Source organism: Podarcis melisellensis (assembly GCF_964234715.1).
Source record: "Podarcis melisellensis genome assembly, chromosome: 3".
Lineage (NCBI taxonomy): Eukaryota > Metazoa > Chordata > Lepidosauria > Squamata > Lacertidae > Podarcis > Podarcis melisellensis.
Genome location: NC_138530.1, coordinates 46,715,996 through 46,731,034, shown reverse-complemented (window position 1 = coordinate 46,731,034; position 15,039 = coordinate 46,715,996). Strand labels below are relative to the sequence as shown.

Sequence of the window (15,039 nt, the reverse complement as noted above, 5' to 3'; positions counted from 1 at the left end):
CCACCCTATCTCAAATCTGAGAGAACTATGCAATTCTTCTTTTTGCATTTAATTGTGGTTTGTTTTGTTTTTTGTTTTTTTTGGGAGCTGTGATTCTCCACTACTGCTACAGTCCAGGAAGGAAGTTAGAGTTTGAATGTCACACATGAATACCCTTAGGCTGCTGGTTAATGCAGTAATCAACCATGTGGATGCCTATGAAATTAATTATAAAGCTAGGAAGTTCCATTCTCCAAGTTGAGTGGTTAATTAGCCAATGCAGCCGCCTTGTTGATTCCAGTCACCAAGGCTGACAATTGTTACAGTGCCATTCAAGCAACAAAAATGTAGCAAAGGTCACTAAAAATGCAGTGCTAAATTATTGCTAATTTGGAGGGGAATCAGAGAGGCTTATTTTAAATAGTAAATCCCTCTAGATTCATCCTGAAGAGTGGAGCAATTATCTTCAGCTCAAATGGTATTGATTTCAAGGCACCCAACTTAAAAATAAATATCATCCACATAATTCTATACTCTCTCCGTGTGTGCACACACAAACATGTGCAACACACGTTAGCTATTACATTCCTTATTACCAAACTGAAATCATGAGGCTAGATAGGCAGGAACACACATATGTTATATTACTTTTTCACATGCCAACTTCAATTCAACATTTAGCAATATTACTTGATGCAGCTTGACTCTGCAAGCCACAAGGGACATAAATCCCATTTAAGGGAAGCTGTAACTTGTAAACCAAGTTATATTCAAGTGTGGTTGGGCACTGCAAAATATTGTTCAATTCACCATAGTCAACACTTAAGGGGATGCTTGATTTACAAATATCTTGAAGGTTGAATCTGGGTCTGAAGATGCCAGGGGAAGGAATATGCCTTTTCCAAGGTCTTTTCTGCAATCCCTGTCTGGTCCACAGTACCCAATCAGAAGTGCAGGAAGTTGCCACGTGGACAGGACTTTGGAATAAATAGAAAAATCATTTCATGAACACAAAATGAGGCAACTGCTGTGACATGGGGATTTCTGCTAACCCTTGGATGCTAGTGTCAGTCCCATTAATGGTATCTATTACAAACTTAAGTAGAGGAGCAGGAATTGTTTCTGTAGCTGTTAGAGTTGTCAAGAAATGCCCTTTAATTAATTTCGGAGGAATCCAGGGCTGGTTCAAGAGTTTTTGCTACCTCAGGCAATGTAGCAACCACCTCCGCAGTTGAAAGCTGCTGTCAAGCTACTTTGGTACCTGAGGCAGAAAATCCCACAAGGCCTTCTCCCTACCTCTGGGAATAAATATTTCAACTTTTTACTTTACTTTCTTAATTACTTTAACTAACAATGTCAGCTACCTGAAGTGGCTATCTCGTGCTGCTTCGTGGTAGGTCTGCATCATCCATTAATTACATATATATTATTATTATATTATATTATATTATATTATAATATTATAATTATATTACTTTTTAATTCACCTTTCACCAGAGAGAACAGATCCAGGGCAAGTAACAGCATATAAAAACATTAACAATAGCAGTATTTAAAACACACACAACACTACCTATAACCCCCAAATCAATAATCGGGACAACACATTTTTATCCTTCAAGGGATAAAAGCAGAGGGTTCAGACCAGTAGCAGAAATGTAAACTGGAGAGGGGCAGGGCATGATGATGCTTGCTGTCCATTTGAGTGAAAGGCTAAAAGCTATGGAAGAAGAAGGGACCTTTTTGGGTGCTAATGCTGTGAGCCTGGCTAGGTTCAGGTTGTATCTATGTGTAAACAAGCCATATATCCTAAAGACACCAGAGTCTTGGCTATGCCTCATTTGTCCAAAAGGAAAACAAGCCCTGGCTGGGTTAAGGCACACCTACAACCCCTGGAATGTCACAGTGCTTGTGGCAATTGGGTTGGCGTGTAGTAGCATTCACTGAGTGAGTTTAAAGCAGATTGTAAGTTGACAAAAGAAGGGTGTGAAGTGTGGGGGGTGTCTATTATTGAAGTTAAAAAGAAACAAAGCAGGGGATGCAAAGTATCCTCAGGGGCCTTCAATTTTTATTAATACAGCAGTGGAGGGAAGCGACTTAACCTGTTGACACACCTGTTTTCTCCATCTAAAATCCTCCCCGCTAATCTTAGTGAGGAAAAATAGAGGACACTGTGCCAGACTAGCATATTGGTCCCTCTAGCCTAGAACTAACTACTGTAGGAGTGGGGAACCTTTTTATTTGGGGGCCTGAGGGCGCTAAACCCTCCTAGCCAACTTTCCAGGGGCCTCCTCACATGTCACGCACACAAGGAGGGCAATGGCATGCTGCCAAACCCCATCGCCTCCAATGCATCACCTGGTGCCTTAATAGCATTCTACTCATTTGAGAGCAAAGGTATGGGGGCTTTTTCTACTCCTGAAGGATTCTCATGTGATTTTGGGCCTTGCACTATTTCTACCCCCTAGTCTGCAATGAATGCTAGAGGCTCTTTAGGGTTTCAGATAAGGGTGTTCCCCAGTGCTGCCTGGGACCTTCTGCATGCAAGCCTCTCTATCAGTAGCTATCTATGGTCTTTCTCCAATACAGGTACGGGTACCGACATTCTGCATGTGCTTTTTCCATAGTGAGCTAACAACAGTTCTGGAGGAGCAATTTAGATTGCAGAAGTGGCACAGGAAGGGAAAGCTGAACCCCTTTCAGCCTTCACTGCTGTTCTGAGCAAAATCAGAGACCCAACACGACTGCTTTAAGGTTCTGTTTCTAATCAACACCCCGGATAATGCCTGCTTTAACCACGAGTGTCGTAGGCAACTTCTGTTAATTTTCTCATGGAAGACATAATGATTTCCATTCACACAAGATGCAATTTTGCAACACCCTCAGCACTGAAGAATTCCAGCGACTTCCGTCTACATGCCAAAGGAGGAGAAGTTAAGAGCGAGGAAAGCAGCCTTGTCGTCCCTAAAGCCTTTCTTTCTTCCACTGTCATTCATCTGAAGCAATTCGCAGCTCTACCCCAGACTTGCTTCTCTGCTAGAGATTTAAATAATTTGACCAGACATCTTGACACTTTGTGTGTGAAATAATATCACAGCATGGTTGTGGGATTTCAGATGACGCCTTTGCATGGGCTCCCCATAAAAACAAAGAAACGAAACCTACCACTGACTCTCTCATCTTCTCGGGTAGCGGATCAGTTTGTGAATCTTCCAAATGTTGATGCAGAAAGTGAGGGAAATATTTACATTGAATAAGAGACCTGGTTTAAAAACACACACACAAAAAACCTCATTTAGGACATTTTCATATAACAGCTTGTAAATGAGCTATTTATAGGGCAAACTAGGCATTAGTGGCTATGTTTTCTAACTCGTCTGGGTAAAACAAGGGGAAGCCACTACAAAAATATGTGAGCCCCACCCAGTCTCTGATGCGCTACAGTGACCCATGACAGAAGATCATCACCACTCAACAGACCATCACACGGAGGTATTTCAGGATCTGGCTGAAAGTGACTGCTCATGGCTAACAGGCCAACACTACAGGACTGGTCTAGGTACAAGTATAGCTATTTTCTCCCTGCCCCCCCAACTGTGATTACCATCATACAAGGGGGAGAGCAGAGATGCAGCCTTTGGGTTCCCATGTGCCTCATGTCACTGTTCCTGCAGCCCTCTGTGTGTCAGGGACAGAAAGTCAACAATGGTACCCACAAGGAGCTTGTATTTATATTTATTAAATTTAGTTACCACCCCTCGTCACAAAATCACAGGGCAGATCACAAAATAAAATACAAGGTAAGAACACAAGTAAATAATTAAAACAATAACAACAAAGAAATACCCCCCTTTCCCAAAGATACATTTAAAAGGTATTAATCAGGCCTGGTTGAAGAGGAACGCTTTCAGCTGTTGCCTAAAAATATATAATGAAGGTGCAAGGAGAACCTCCCTGGGGAGAACCTTCCACAAATGAGGAGCCACTACAGAAAAGGCCCTTTCTTGTGTTGCCACCCTCCATTCTCACATGGAGAGGAACACGAAGAAGGGTCTCAGATGATGACCACAGAGTCTGGGATGGTTTATATGGGGAGAGGAAGACCTTCCACTCTGAGGTTCCCCATGAAATGAGAAACCTGGAAGATCAGGATTCTGCATTGTCTCGGGAGCCTATTCAGGTACAGCAGACTCTCCATGCAAGCATCCAGGCCATGAGACATAGTGGGTTGCAGAGATGGGGTCTGTGCAGTCAGGACCAACAGTTTCATCCCCACTCTCTCTCTTGTGCAATGGTTAACTGGGTATGTGGAGACTGAGCAAAAAGGAGTTAAATGAACACAACATAAGAGGCAAATAAGTATCATTTTCAAGGTGTGAGTTTGCCCCCACATCCTTAGCACCTACATTTTTTTAAAAAAAAATTTTTTGCACATATGCAAAATGCACTAGAGAAAATAACCTGAAAACAATTTGAGAATTGATTTAAGGGTTTTGCAAAATTATACTTAATGTTAGTGTTTCTTTTCTTTCAACCAGTCATAATTAAGAGGTTAAGAACTGCTGTATCAATGGGGGGGCGGGAATGCTAATTTCAAATTTATTTTTGTGTTCCAACTTCTTTTTCATCTTTATGGCACTGCATCTCATCTGAACATTTGCAATCCCTTGAATACCCTTTAATTTAGTTCAAAGTAATTTGGGGGAGGGAAGAGGATTATGCACTTTAATCGTGGTTAGTCCATGAATATTTGATGCTTTTTAAATATCAGAAATAAGTGTTTTAATCCCAAACAAGATATTTAAGAGCAGTTCGAACTGCAGAGATGTGATTAAAGGTATTAGAGGAGATTAGATACTGTACAAGGCAAGCAAGCAAAGATTTCAAGGACACAAAACTCCTCACTTAAAAGTAAAACGCAGGAGCTTCTTTTTTTGTAAATAAGCATGAATGGAAAGTGGGTACATTTTCAACAAGGGGAAACATGTTTGTACTTTGGGGGGAATTTTAAAGAGCTATAATGGCTGTTTATTCCATTCTTGTACAAAATCTGTGCAGATTTGGGCTTCCCAGAGCATCACTGTGATCAGCGAGTCAAGATCAAGTCACATGTCATATAGATGCACTCTTAATGGATCTAGACAGCCCAGGATCTACACATCTAGACAGATTCCTAAAGACCTCCTAAAGAAAGAAGCCTGCTATTTCCCCCCCTCATAAAAATGTAAGAATTGACTTTCTGGATCTAACCAAAAATCAATCAAGCACAATGGTTTGTAACCTCAAAGAACCCTCTCGCTTCTGGTTTTCCTAATGATTTTCCTCCCACAGGTATGCTCACCACACAGATCAAAGCCACATCATTCCATTTCTGTTAATTTTACAGGAGCATCAATATAAGTCATAGTGACAAAGATCTATAAAAGGATTTGCTGATGACTTACATTAAAACAGACGGGTCGCTACTTTGCCTACTGAGATGGTATGAAAGGGCAACCAAAAGGCCACAGAAAGCTGAGAACAATGCAGGAATGTGTTGAGCGTCCCACGGCTCCTGCAGGAGTAAATGGGGGTGGGGAAATGTTCTTAAATTCAACTGTAACACCACATATTAGAAGAATTACACTGTTAATTCTAATCTGAGAGAAGTTGTGATGTTTCCGACACACTGCATAATTATATAAACCACAATAGCATCCTTATATAAACCACAATAGCTTTTCAAATCAGCAGTTAGCAGCAAAAGAAACAAGGAAAACCACAGGAAGTCAGATGATTCTACCCACCCACCCCACTGACCGACCACCGATTTCCTTCCTACAAACCTGCGGACCCAGAGGAACAATGAATACTTTATAGTGAATCCATCTCATTTCCCTTCCAGCACAATGACATGGAGTAGTCTTAAAACACTTAAAAGTGCAAAACAGTCGATAAAACACCAGTGTCTTCCATCACTTGCTTAATATAGACAACTGCTGCCTTATGGGTTCTGTAAAACAACAATGCAAACCACACAGAAGCAGCTTCGCGTGGCAAACCACAGGTGGTATATAGCTCCCGCCATATTGTGGACAATTTCGATGTCTCCATTGCAAAGCTAGAAATGAAAGAAATTGGCGGGAACTGTATAGGGCGCTGCCTCACACCCACTGAAAGCTGAAGGGAGCAGCCTCCCTTGGTGGCATTTCACACTATGGCCATTGCCTGCACATCTAGTAAAATTGGGCCTAATTATGCCAGCATTCTGTGGTCCATCGTTGTATAGGCAAGCAATGCCTATCTTTCTCCTTCTGCTTTGAGGTCCAGACGTTTCTCTGTTGCCACTCTAATAATAGTTACATAAATTTAAGGTGCTTTTAGAAGTTATTTTATTGTTTTATCACTTGTGTGACTGACAGCCAGGTTCCTTTGGGAGGAAGGGTGGGTTATATAAGTTTAATATATAAATAAAAGAATAAGGTAAGACTCAGTACATATTCAAAACCAAGTTGCTAAGGAAAACCATGAAGAAATATCACAATCGTATTCATTTTGACATTTGTGAGCGTCATATCACTCATAATAAATAGTAAAACTTGAAAGCTATTTCATCTTTTGAATAGCTGTAGGAAAGACTCCAAAGTTTTCTAATTTAAAGAACTTTTATCATTTTGCAGCCTGTCTCCAAAACTGCCTCACATATTCTGAAGTATTTGTAAATACAGATCACGTTTTTCTCTCGACTCTATGAACAGAATGTAATGGAATCATGGATTTCTTTTATATGTGCTTCTGTGGATATCAAGTCGTGTTTTAAAAATCTACCGAGAATTCTAGCTGTTTGAAGATTACCTTCACGTTGTAGAGTTTGCCGCTCAGAAATGTTAATTAAGACAAATTAGTCAAAGTTATGGGTGTGTGGATTAAGTTACTGGTACTAAAAAGTGGGCCTCACAAAGCCATGCCTCATTAATATAATCAATGGGTGTGAGAGAATTTAAATATACCAATTCCACCTGTTAAGATAGCCTTGAACAGTAATTAGCTACAGGAGCCTGTAAATCAATTTTGTACTTCAATGCGCCTGAGAACATATGCACAGAATACACCCCGGCACATGTACTACCACTAAGCGTGCCTAAAAGCAGGGATAGCAAATCAGTTTCCAGTGTAGACTTACTGTAAAATAAGTGGCTGGGCATGAATAATAAACATTTGTAAAGTAGGAAAAACCATAACCAGGAGGATATTTGAATAGTATCAGTGACTTCATGGGGTATTATCTTAACTCCATGTTGGATCATGCCACAAATAAGCCTACTTCCCATTGATTTGGGGGGCTAATTTTGAGAGAGTCAAAGGCTAAGGAACAGCCCAAGTTAAAACTGGAATGGGGTCCTATTATGTAGTTGATGGACAGTGCTGGTCTTCTCCTGGTAGATTCTGCAACGAAGATGCTAGCTAGGCCTTCCTTTGGATTCAGGGGGTGGGCAGGTTTGAGTCTCCACCTTAGTACTTATTCCCTCACAGGCAGCACAACTCCCATCTAATAACTTTGATGCAAGTCACTGCCTTCTGAAGCCAGGCAGTGCCCAAAAAGTCTTTCAGTGCTTCCGAGGGAAATGCAAACTCGGGCTGGGCCACAGAACAGTGACAGAGAAGACACGCTGCATGAGGAAGGTTCCAGCTTCAATCCAATCCCATTTCAATACACACACTGAAAGAGGTGGCCATTATAAAGTAGGCGTTTCAAAAAGGATAATTTACAAGAGAGAAGAAGAAGAGGAGGAGGAGGAATTTGGATTTGATATCCCGCTTTATCGCTACCCTAAGGAGTCTCAAAGCCGCTAACAATCTCCTTTCCCTTCCTCCCCCACAACAAACACTCTGTGAGGCGAGTGAGGCTGAGAGACTTCAGAGAAGTCTGACTAGCCCAAGGTCACCCAGCAGCTGCATGTGGAGGAGCGGAGACACGAACCCGGTTCACCAGATTGCGAGTCCACCACTCTTAACCACTACACCACACTGGAGAGGATGTGATGTTGAATTGTATTGAGGTTGCAATCACCTAAGTTGCATGCATGCCACACATTTAAAGCACATCCCCCTCCCCAATCCTGGGAACTGCATGAAATTGTGTGCTTTAAACACATTGGGTTTTACATTTCACAAGCAGCAAAATGCTATATGATAAGGGATGTGTGTGTGCACGCGCACCCAAATATATATTAATTCTTGTGTTCCACATCTGCTTGGTTCATTTATTATTATTTATTTTGTTTATTTCTTTGTTATTATTACAATTTATTGCCTGCCCTTTACCCTAAGTTCCCAAGGTGAGTTACAACAATTAAAACACACCCAAAATGTTTCCTTCTTACATTTTTCAGTTCTCTATGACCACTTGCACTGATCAATAGGACAAGCAATCTTTGTGTGGAGAAAGTGTTTGTGTGTGTGTGTATTTCTTATTACTGGTATATTCTATCTATGCAGACCACAAGCAAAGCAGGAGGGAAAGCACTATGAAATCTGAGTGCCCTTTCTACTGAATTTGGAGTGTGCACGAATGCCCTGTACAAGAATGCCCTGAAATGGAAATGAAAGTCATTTTTAGAAAAGAAATCAGGCTCACGTAGGCCTTTACTTCACACACCATAAAGAGGTATGAAAATTCCAAATCCAGAGTGGACTAAGGTTAGAAGGTGAAATAAGTAGTATCATTTTTGCATGCCTAATTTTTCTGCTTTAGGAGTATCTTCAAAAAGAACAGAGTCATAAAAATTCAAATGAGGCATAATTTTCCTGTGTGAACAGAAAGTCTGCAGTTAATATGTGTAATTTGAAGGAGATATCTTGTAAATCTTTTGCAGCGCACTCCAACTTCAGGGTAGCATTGTGAGCACATTTCAAAGCAGTATGAAGTCGAGCCTATGGGCAAGATTGCTTATCTACAAAGCCACCTGCCTGCTGTAATTTAGTTGATGGTGCTGTGAAAAGATGTGCAAATGGCAGAACATGTTTAAAAGGATTGTCCTTAACGCTATTTACCAAAGGCGATTTGGAAGTTCAGTTAACCCTCGGAAAGCACAAAACTATACAAAGCAACTGATTAATGAGTTAGCATTAAGATTTTCGTTCTCTCCTCCATAATCGCATACAATATTTCCCAGCTCCTTCCACTTGAAATTCTCCTTTTTCATTTTTCACAAGAGATGCTCCACTTGCACAGTGGCCTTCCTTCCACATTTATGTTCCACAAACGTAAGTTATGATGCAGGGTCTCCTTGTTGAAGCATATATGCACAATACACCAAGTTTCACAAACTTTCCCCCTTTTTTTGCAAGGAGGGAAAATATTGCAAATCTAAGCATTATCTATACAGGTCTGTAGACAGAAGAAAACAGAGAAACTGAGACTGGAGCCACAGTAGCAGCTGCCCTGCTTTGCCACCAGAATCACTCCCCTTCTTACCTTTACTGCATTGAAACAGAATGTGTACAGGACAATCACAACTATGAAGCTCCGAGAAATACTGTACAGCGAAGAGATCATCCCGGCAGCAGCTGAAATACAAAAATTAAAATTAAAATATGTCATGGATAGCTTGGTTGGTTAGAGAGTGGCGCTGATAATGCCAAGGCTGCAAGTTCAATTCCCACATTGGACAGCTGCATATTTTTGCATTGCAGAGGGTCGGACCAGATGATCCTCAGGGTCCCTTTCAACTCTACAATTCTATGATTCTTTGACAGATTCCTGCCACTTATGACAAGGGTTTGCTCAAGTCAAAAAAATCGAATAAGTTATTGGACCTGGAGAGACCAAAATGACAACCTGAAGCATTACTAATTCAACACATATCAAAGTGATTGCTGAACAGGACATGGCTGTGGGCAGCCTCAGGCAGCTCCGCCAGACCACAGTGCCTGCCCACAACAGCGAGACCTGTGATGGGATAGTAAAACAGTTGAAGAGGAGAGGCATGGAGAGGCTAGGCAGTGGTTCTCAACCTGTGGGTCCCCAGATGTTGTTGGACTACAACTCCCATCATGCCTGAGCTCTGGCCTTGCTAGCTAGAGGTCATGGGAGTTGTAGTTCAACAACATCTGGGGACCCACAGGTTGAGAAAGGCTGGGCTAGAGGAAGAACCGTGATTGAGGAGAAGGGCTTTGTTTAACATCACTTCTCCCCAATCTCCCAGAAACTCACTAAAGCTGCTGTAGGCTGGAACTATGTGCATTTAGTGCACCTGACTGGTTGCTCAATGGGACACAGATGGAAGAAAGTGCCATCAGACCCAGATGTCCCAAGCTCTTCCATGGTTGGATGGATGAATGGCTGCATTGCTACCAAAGAGGCAACACCAAAGGTTTTCTGGTCGCCATATTTATCCGGGTTGATGATCATGAAGAGAGAGAGTTGTTGCGTGCAGGCATTATCTACACAATACAAAAAGTTACTTACCAGAACCTCCAAACAGCAGCATATCAATTTGTTCAAGGAGATATATGCAGAAAGTGTTGATTTGTGGGAAAAGGCCAAGAAGGGAAATGGCAGGAAAGCAAAATAAAAATCCTGAAATTAAACATGCAGAGAGGCAGAAAATTAGATTATTGCCTGCACCTGGAAAAAAAATTATGTCATAAGAGTACAAAATCAAGAAAGGGATTTGGGGAAACTGTTGGGACTCCACTGAAGCTGTTACCTACACATTTCTCCTTTGTTGCTGTTGTTATTATCTTATTAGTTGCCACATGAAAAGGCTATAATATAAATGTATTGAGTATCGTTATGTGAAACTGTAATAATTGCTTGATCTATGGTCTAAATAAAAATACAATCTGGGGAAGAAACGATTACATCCTTGTGAAGTCTGGAGACTGCCTTGATCTTATTCCCTACACTATGGGGTCAACATCCTAGTGGGCTAGTATAGAGCTTGAAGAGTAGAAGCTTTTTAGTGTCAAGATGCAACAAAACGATTGGATGTTTAGGTAGACATATAAGAAGGACATCTTGTTCAGGAGTGGTTGGCCTATGGATATAAGACTAGATACAGATGACCAATTAGTGCAAATGTGAGGTGAATATGTGACTGCAAGGCCAGCATACATTGAGAAAACTATCCTTCCCATGAACTATTGCAAGGCCTTATGGGGTGGATCACACCAGAAGTGGGAAGACCTCCCTCCATCTCCTCTCCTTGCTGCTCCTAGAACACCAGTTGAAGAAAAGAGGGAGGGGGTTGAGTGTTCAGATATTTGGAGAAGCATCTTGGTTGGTTTATGAGCCAATCTGACACAAGCCAGAGGGAAATCGCTTATCTCGTTTCCAATTTCAAATATGTAGCAGGCAGAAGGGAGCATATTGTGTCAGGACAGCATGTAAACTGCTGCAAAGTCAGTTATGCTGGAGCCGTATCATGAGAAATCCAACAAAAATCTGATCTGAAATCCATGGGAAAAAGGAGGGGGAGGCGCCTCCTGTCGGGTCATAGTTCCAGTTCAAGAAAAAATTGGGTCTCAAATTGCACACAGATTGTTTGTTCTGCTTCTTATGGTGGGACAGGGGGACACTTTGTTATTTCTGGCAATTTCCCCTGTGAATAAACCATGTGTTACTTAAGCAGACTGGGCAGGCTACATTTTTTATTCTAATCTGCCATGAAAATGAAAATAAATGGGCCGGGGGAGCAAAAGTCAGCTTGTGCGAACTTTCTATATTTTACTATACAGCACCTGGCACACTGTTACTTGACTCCTTTCTTACAAGGTGCCAGTTCTTGCATGGCTCAGTACTGGGCAAGCATCCAGCTTTGTAAACATTGACCCAGGAAGGCCCACTAGGCCTTCACATTGAGAGAATTAAGGCGGAGTGGGGGAAAGGAAGGTTTTCTTATTCTAGGCAGTTAACAACGATTTGTAATATGACGTCCCTAAGGGATTCTAATGACATGCACCTTTCCAACAGAAAACAAAAGATATCAAGCTGTCTAGCATAAAATTAAAATAAACGTGGTGGTGAGACAAATCCGCTGGATGAATCATGTGCTTATGCTGGCATTCATTTGCACTCCTCTCTTGAGCAGCTATTGAACAGGTATATGAACTCTATTATGAGTACATATTTGCATGTAAGAACATAAGAAGATCCTGCTGGATCAGGCCATTGACCCATCTAGTCCAGCAACCTGTTCTAACAGTGGCCAGATGCCTGTGGGGAATCAGTAATCAGGATTCAAGCGCAAGAGCTTCCAGTTACTGGGATTCAGAAGAACTGCTGTCTCCAACCGTAGAGGGAGAGGACGGCCATTGTGGCTAGTGACCCTCAACAGCCCTCTCCCTCCATAAATTTGTCTAATCCTCTTTCAAAAGCTATCCAAGTTGGTGGCCATTGCCACTTCCCGTGGCAGCAAGTTCCATAGTTTGACTATGTGTTGTGTGAAGAAGCACTTTCTTTAATCTGTCCTGAACTTTCCAATGTTCACAATCCACTTTCTCCAGGCTTGAGTAATTTTAAAAACTTCCATCATGTTGCCTCATAGTCACCTTTTCTTTAAACCAAAAAGTCCCAAACATTGCAACCTTTCCTCATAGGGGAGCTGCTCCATCCCTTTCATCATCATCATCATCATCATCATCATCATCATCATCATTTATTATTTATACCCCACCCATCTGGCTGGGTTTCTCCAGCCACACTGGGCAGCTTCCAACAAAATATTAAAATACAATAGTCGGTCAAACATTAAAAGCTTCCCTAAACAGGGCTGACTTCAGATGTCTTCTAAAAGTCTGGTAGTTGTTTTTCTCTTTGACATCCGGTGGGAGGGCATTCCACAGGGTGGGTGCCACTACCGAGAAGGCCCTCTGCCTGGTTCCCTGTAACTTGGCTTCTCACAGTGAGGGAACTGCCAGAAGGCCCTTGGAGCTGGACCTCAGTGTCAGGGCAGAACGATGGGGGTGGAGACGCTCCTTCAGGTATACTGGACCGAGGCTGTTTAGGGCTTTCAGCATTTTGGTTGCCCTTTTCTGAACCTGTTCCAGCTCTACAATATACTTTTTGAGGTGAGGTGACAAGAACTTACCACAATATTCCAAATCTGGCTGCACCAAAGATTTGTATAATGGCATAATGATATGTTTTCAAATGCCTTTCTGAATGATCCCTAGCATGGAATTTGCCTTTGGCACAGCTACCACAAACTGGGTCAACAACTTCGTCAAGGTAGCTAACTATGATCCCAATGTCTCATTCCTGGTCTGTCACCTCCAGTTTAGATCCCATAAGCATATATGTGAAATAAAGATGATTATTTTTTGACCCAACATGCATCATCTTACACTTGCCTACATTTAATTGTATTTGCCATTTTATTGTCCATACACTGAGTTTGGAGAGGTCCTTTTGGAGAATGGCACAAGAAGACTAGCTTGGTACTAGGGCTTCATGGGCTTTTTGATGCCATCAGCCAATGCATCAGCCAAACTCCTTATCTCTTATTTATTACATTCTTCCAACCCTAAGTGCTAACTGATGAGCAGGCCAAATCAACAGGTTACCAAGCAACTATAGGAAATAACGAAAACACATCTGCTGGAGTCAAAAGGCCCATTCTTCAGTAATAAGGGAACCATTTGCCCAATTACACACTTATTAAGATGAGAAATTAAATCCATCATTAAAATAGGGTGGGAGGAGAGAATAAAATTATATTATGCCCCAAAAGCATAATATAAGTGACCCTTAATGAGGAAGAGGCCAAATGTTGAGAGAGAGGGAGCTTGTTTGGCAGACAAGCCATTTCATTGTGAGAGACTAGAACAAGAAAACTGTAAAACTGGCATGTCAGAACTATAAGATATATGTGCCAGTGCTTATCACAGAAAGGCCTGATCATTCACTAGTGGATTCCCTCTGTTGCTGTAGGAATCTCATCAGTGGCTGCAGGAAGTCAGTATACCTCCAGTATAGGAAGGAGCGTCTCCAGCTCCATCATTCAGCCCAGAAACTGAGGTCCAGCTCCAAGGGCCTTCTGGTGGTTCCCTCACTGTGAGAAGTGAAGCTACAGAGAACCAGGCAAAGGGCCTTCTCGGTAGTGGCAACCACCCTGTGGAACGCCCTCCCGTCAGATGTCAAGGAAATAAGCAACTATCTGACTTTAAAAGACATATGAAGGCAGCCATGTTTAGGGAAGTTTTTAATGTTCAAAGTTTTATTGCTTTATTATTATTATTATTATTATTATTATTATTATTATTATTCTGCTGGGAGCCACCCAGAGTGGTTGGAGAAACCCAGCCAGATGGGCAGGGTATAAATAATAAATTATTATTATTTTTAAGTCAAGGAGGTGACCTTACAAGATATACCCAGGGAGTTACCAAACCTCAATGTTCCTCTTTAGGGCTAGGTCTGCCAGAGTCCTCTGGGTCAGGTTGTGAAGCCAAGCAAGCTTTGGCAGGTCTAGGGACTAAGGCCAGTGTTTTTGTTATGTCAGCCAGGGTGGAATCCAGCACAAAAGCTATCTGTTCACCAATGTGGTTGAGTTTCAGCACCACCCAGAACTCATAATACAGTTACACTATGCAAGACCACAGCCACGTAATGAGTCATGCACACCCAGCTCTGGTTCTGAAACACAGGATCTAATTCCTTATTTGATGACTGAAACAGAAGAGTCCACACCACTCATGGGAAGTACTTTCCCTGCTGGACCTAGCTTTTCTATTTTTAAATCTATTTTTATTATTGAAAAACAAATAAAAAACACAGAAATCAACATCAAATAGCAGGCATTTTTAACATAAGAACTAAAAGAAAGAAAAGAAAAAAGAAGACTTCTGATTCTCTATCAGCTTTAAAAACTCTTACTTCATAATAACATGCTTGCTCTCAAAGTGGCTAACAATCCCCACCCACCCCCGAGAATAAAAACAAAATTAGAATTTATAAAATACATAGAGTAAATGTTTATTTATTCACATTTATATCTCAGTTTTCCTCCAAGGAGTTTAAAGCCTCTGAAACATGGTATTGTTAAATTTGGTAAATATGCATCCCAAAAGCACACT

The 15,039-nt window shown here is 41.5% G+C and overlaps 1 protein-coding gene across 1 annotated transcript in view; it reads right to left on the bottom strand.

Annotated features, from left to right (window-relative positions):
• The window catches only part of PCNX2 (pecanex 2), a 117,332-nt gene that overhangs the window by 63,823 nt on the left and 38,470 nt on the right, over window positions 1-15,039 (bottom strand). The window contains exons 14-17 of the mRNA XM_081906988.1: window positions 10,430-10,540; window positions 9,437-9,528; window positions 5,424-5,533; window positions 3,145-3,241 (exon numbers count right to left, since the gene is read on the bottom strand). Of these exons, the coding sequence (XP_081763114.1) occupies window positions 3,145-3,241; window positions 5,424-5,533; window positions 9,437-9,528; window positions 10,430-10,540 (410 nt within the window). The remainder of the gene's footprint in view (window positions 1-3,144; window positions 3,242-5,423; window positions 5,534-9,436; window positions 9,529-10,429; window positions 10,541-15,039) is intronic.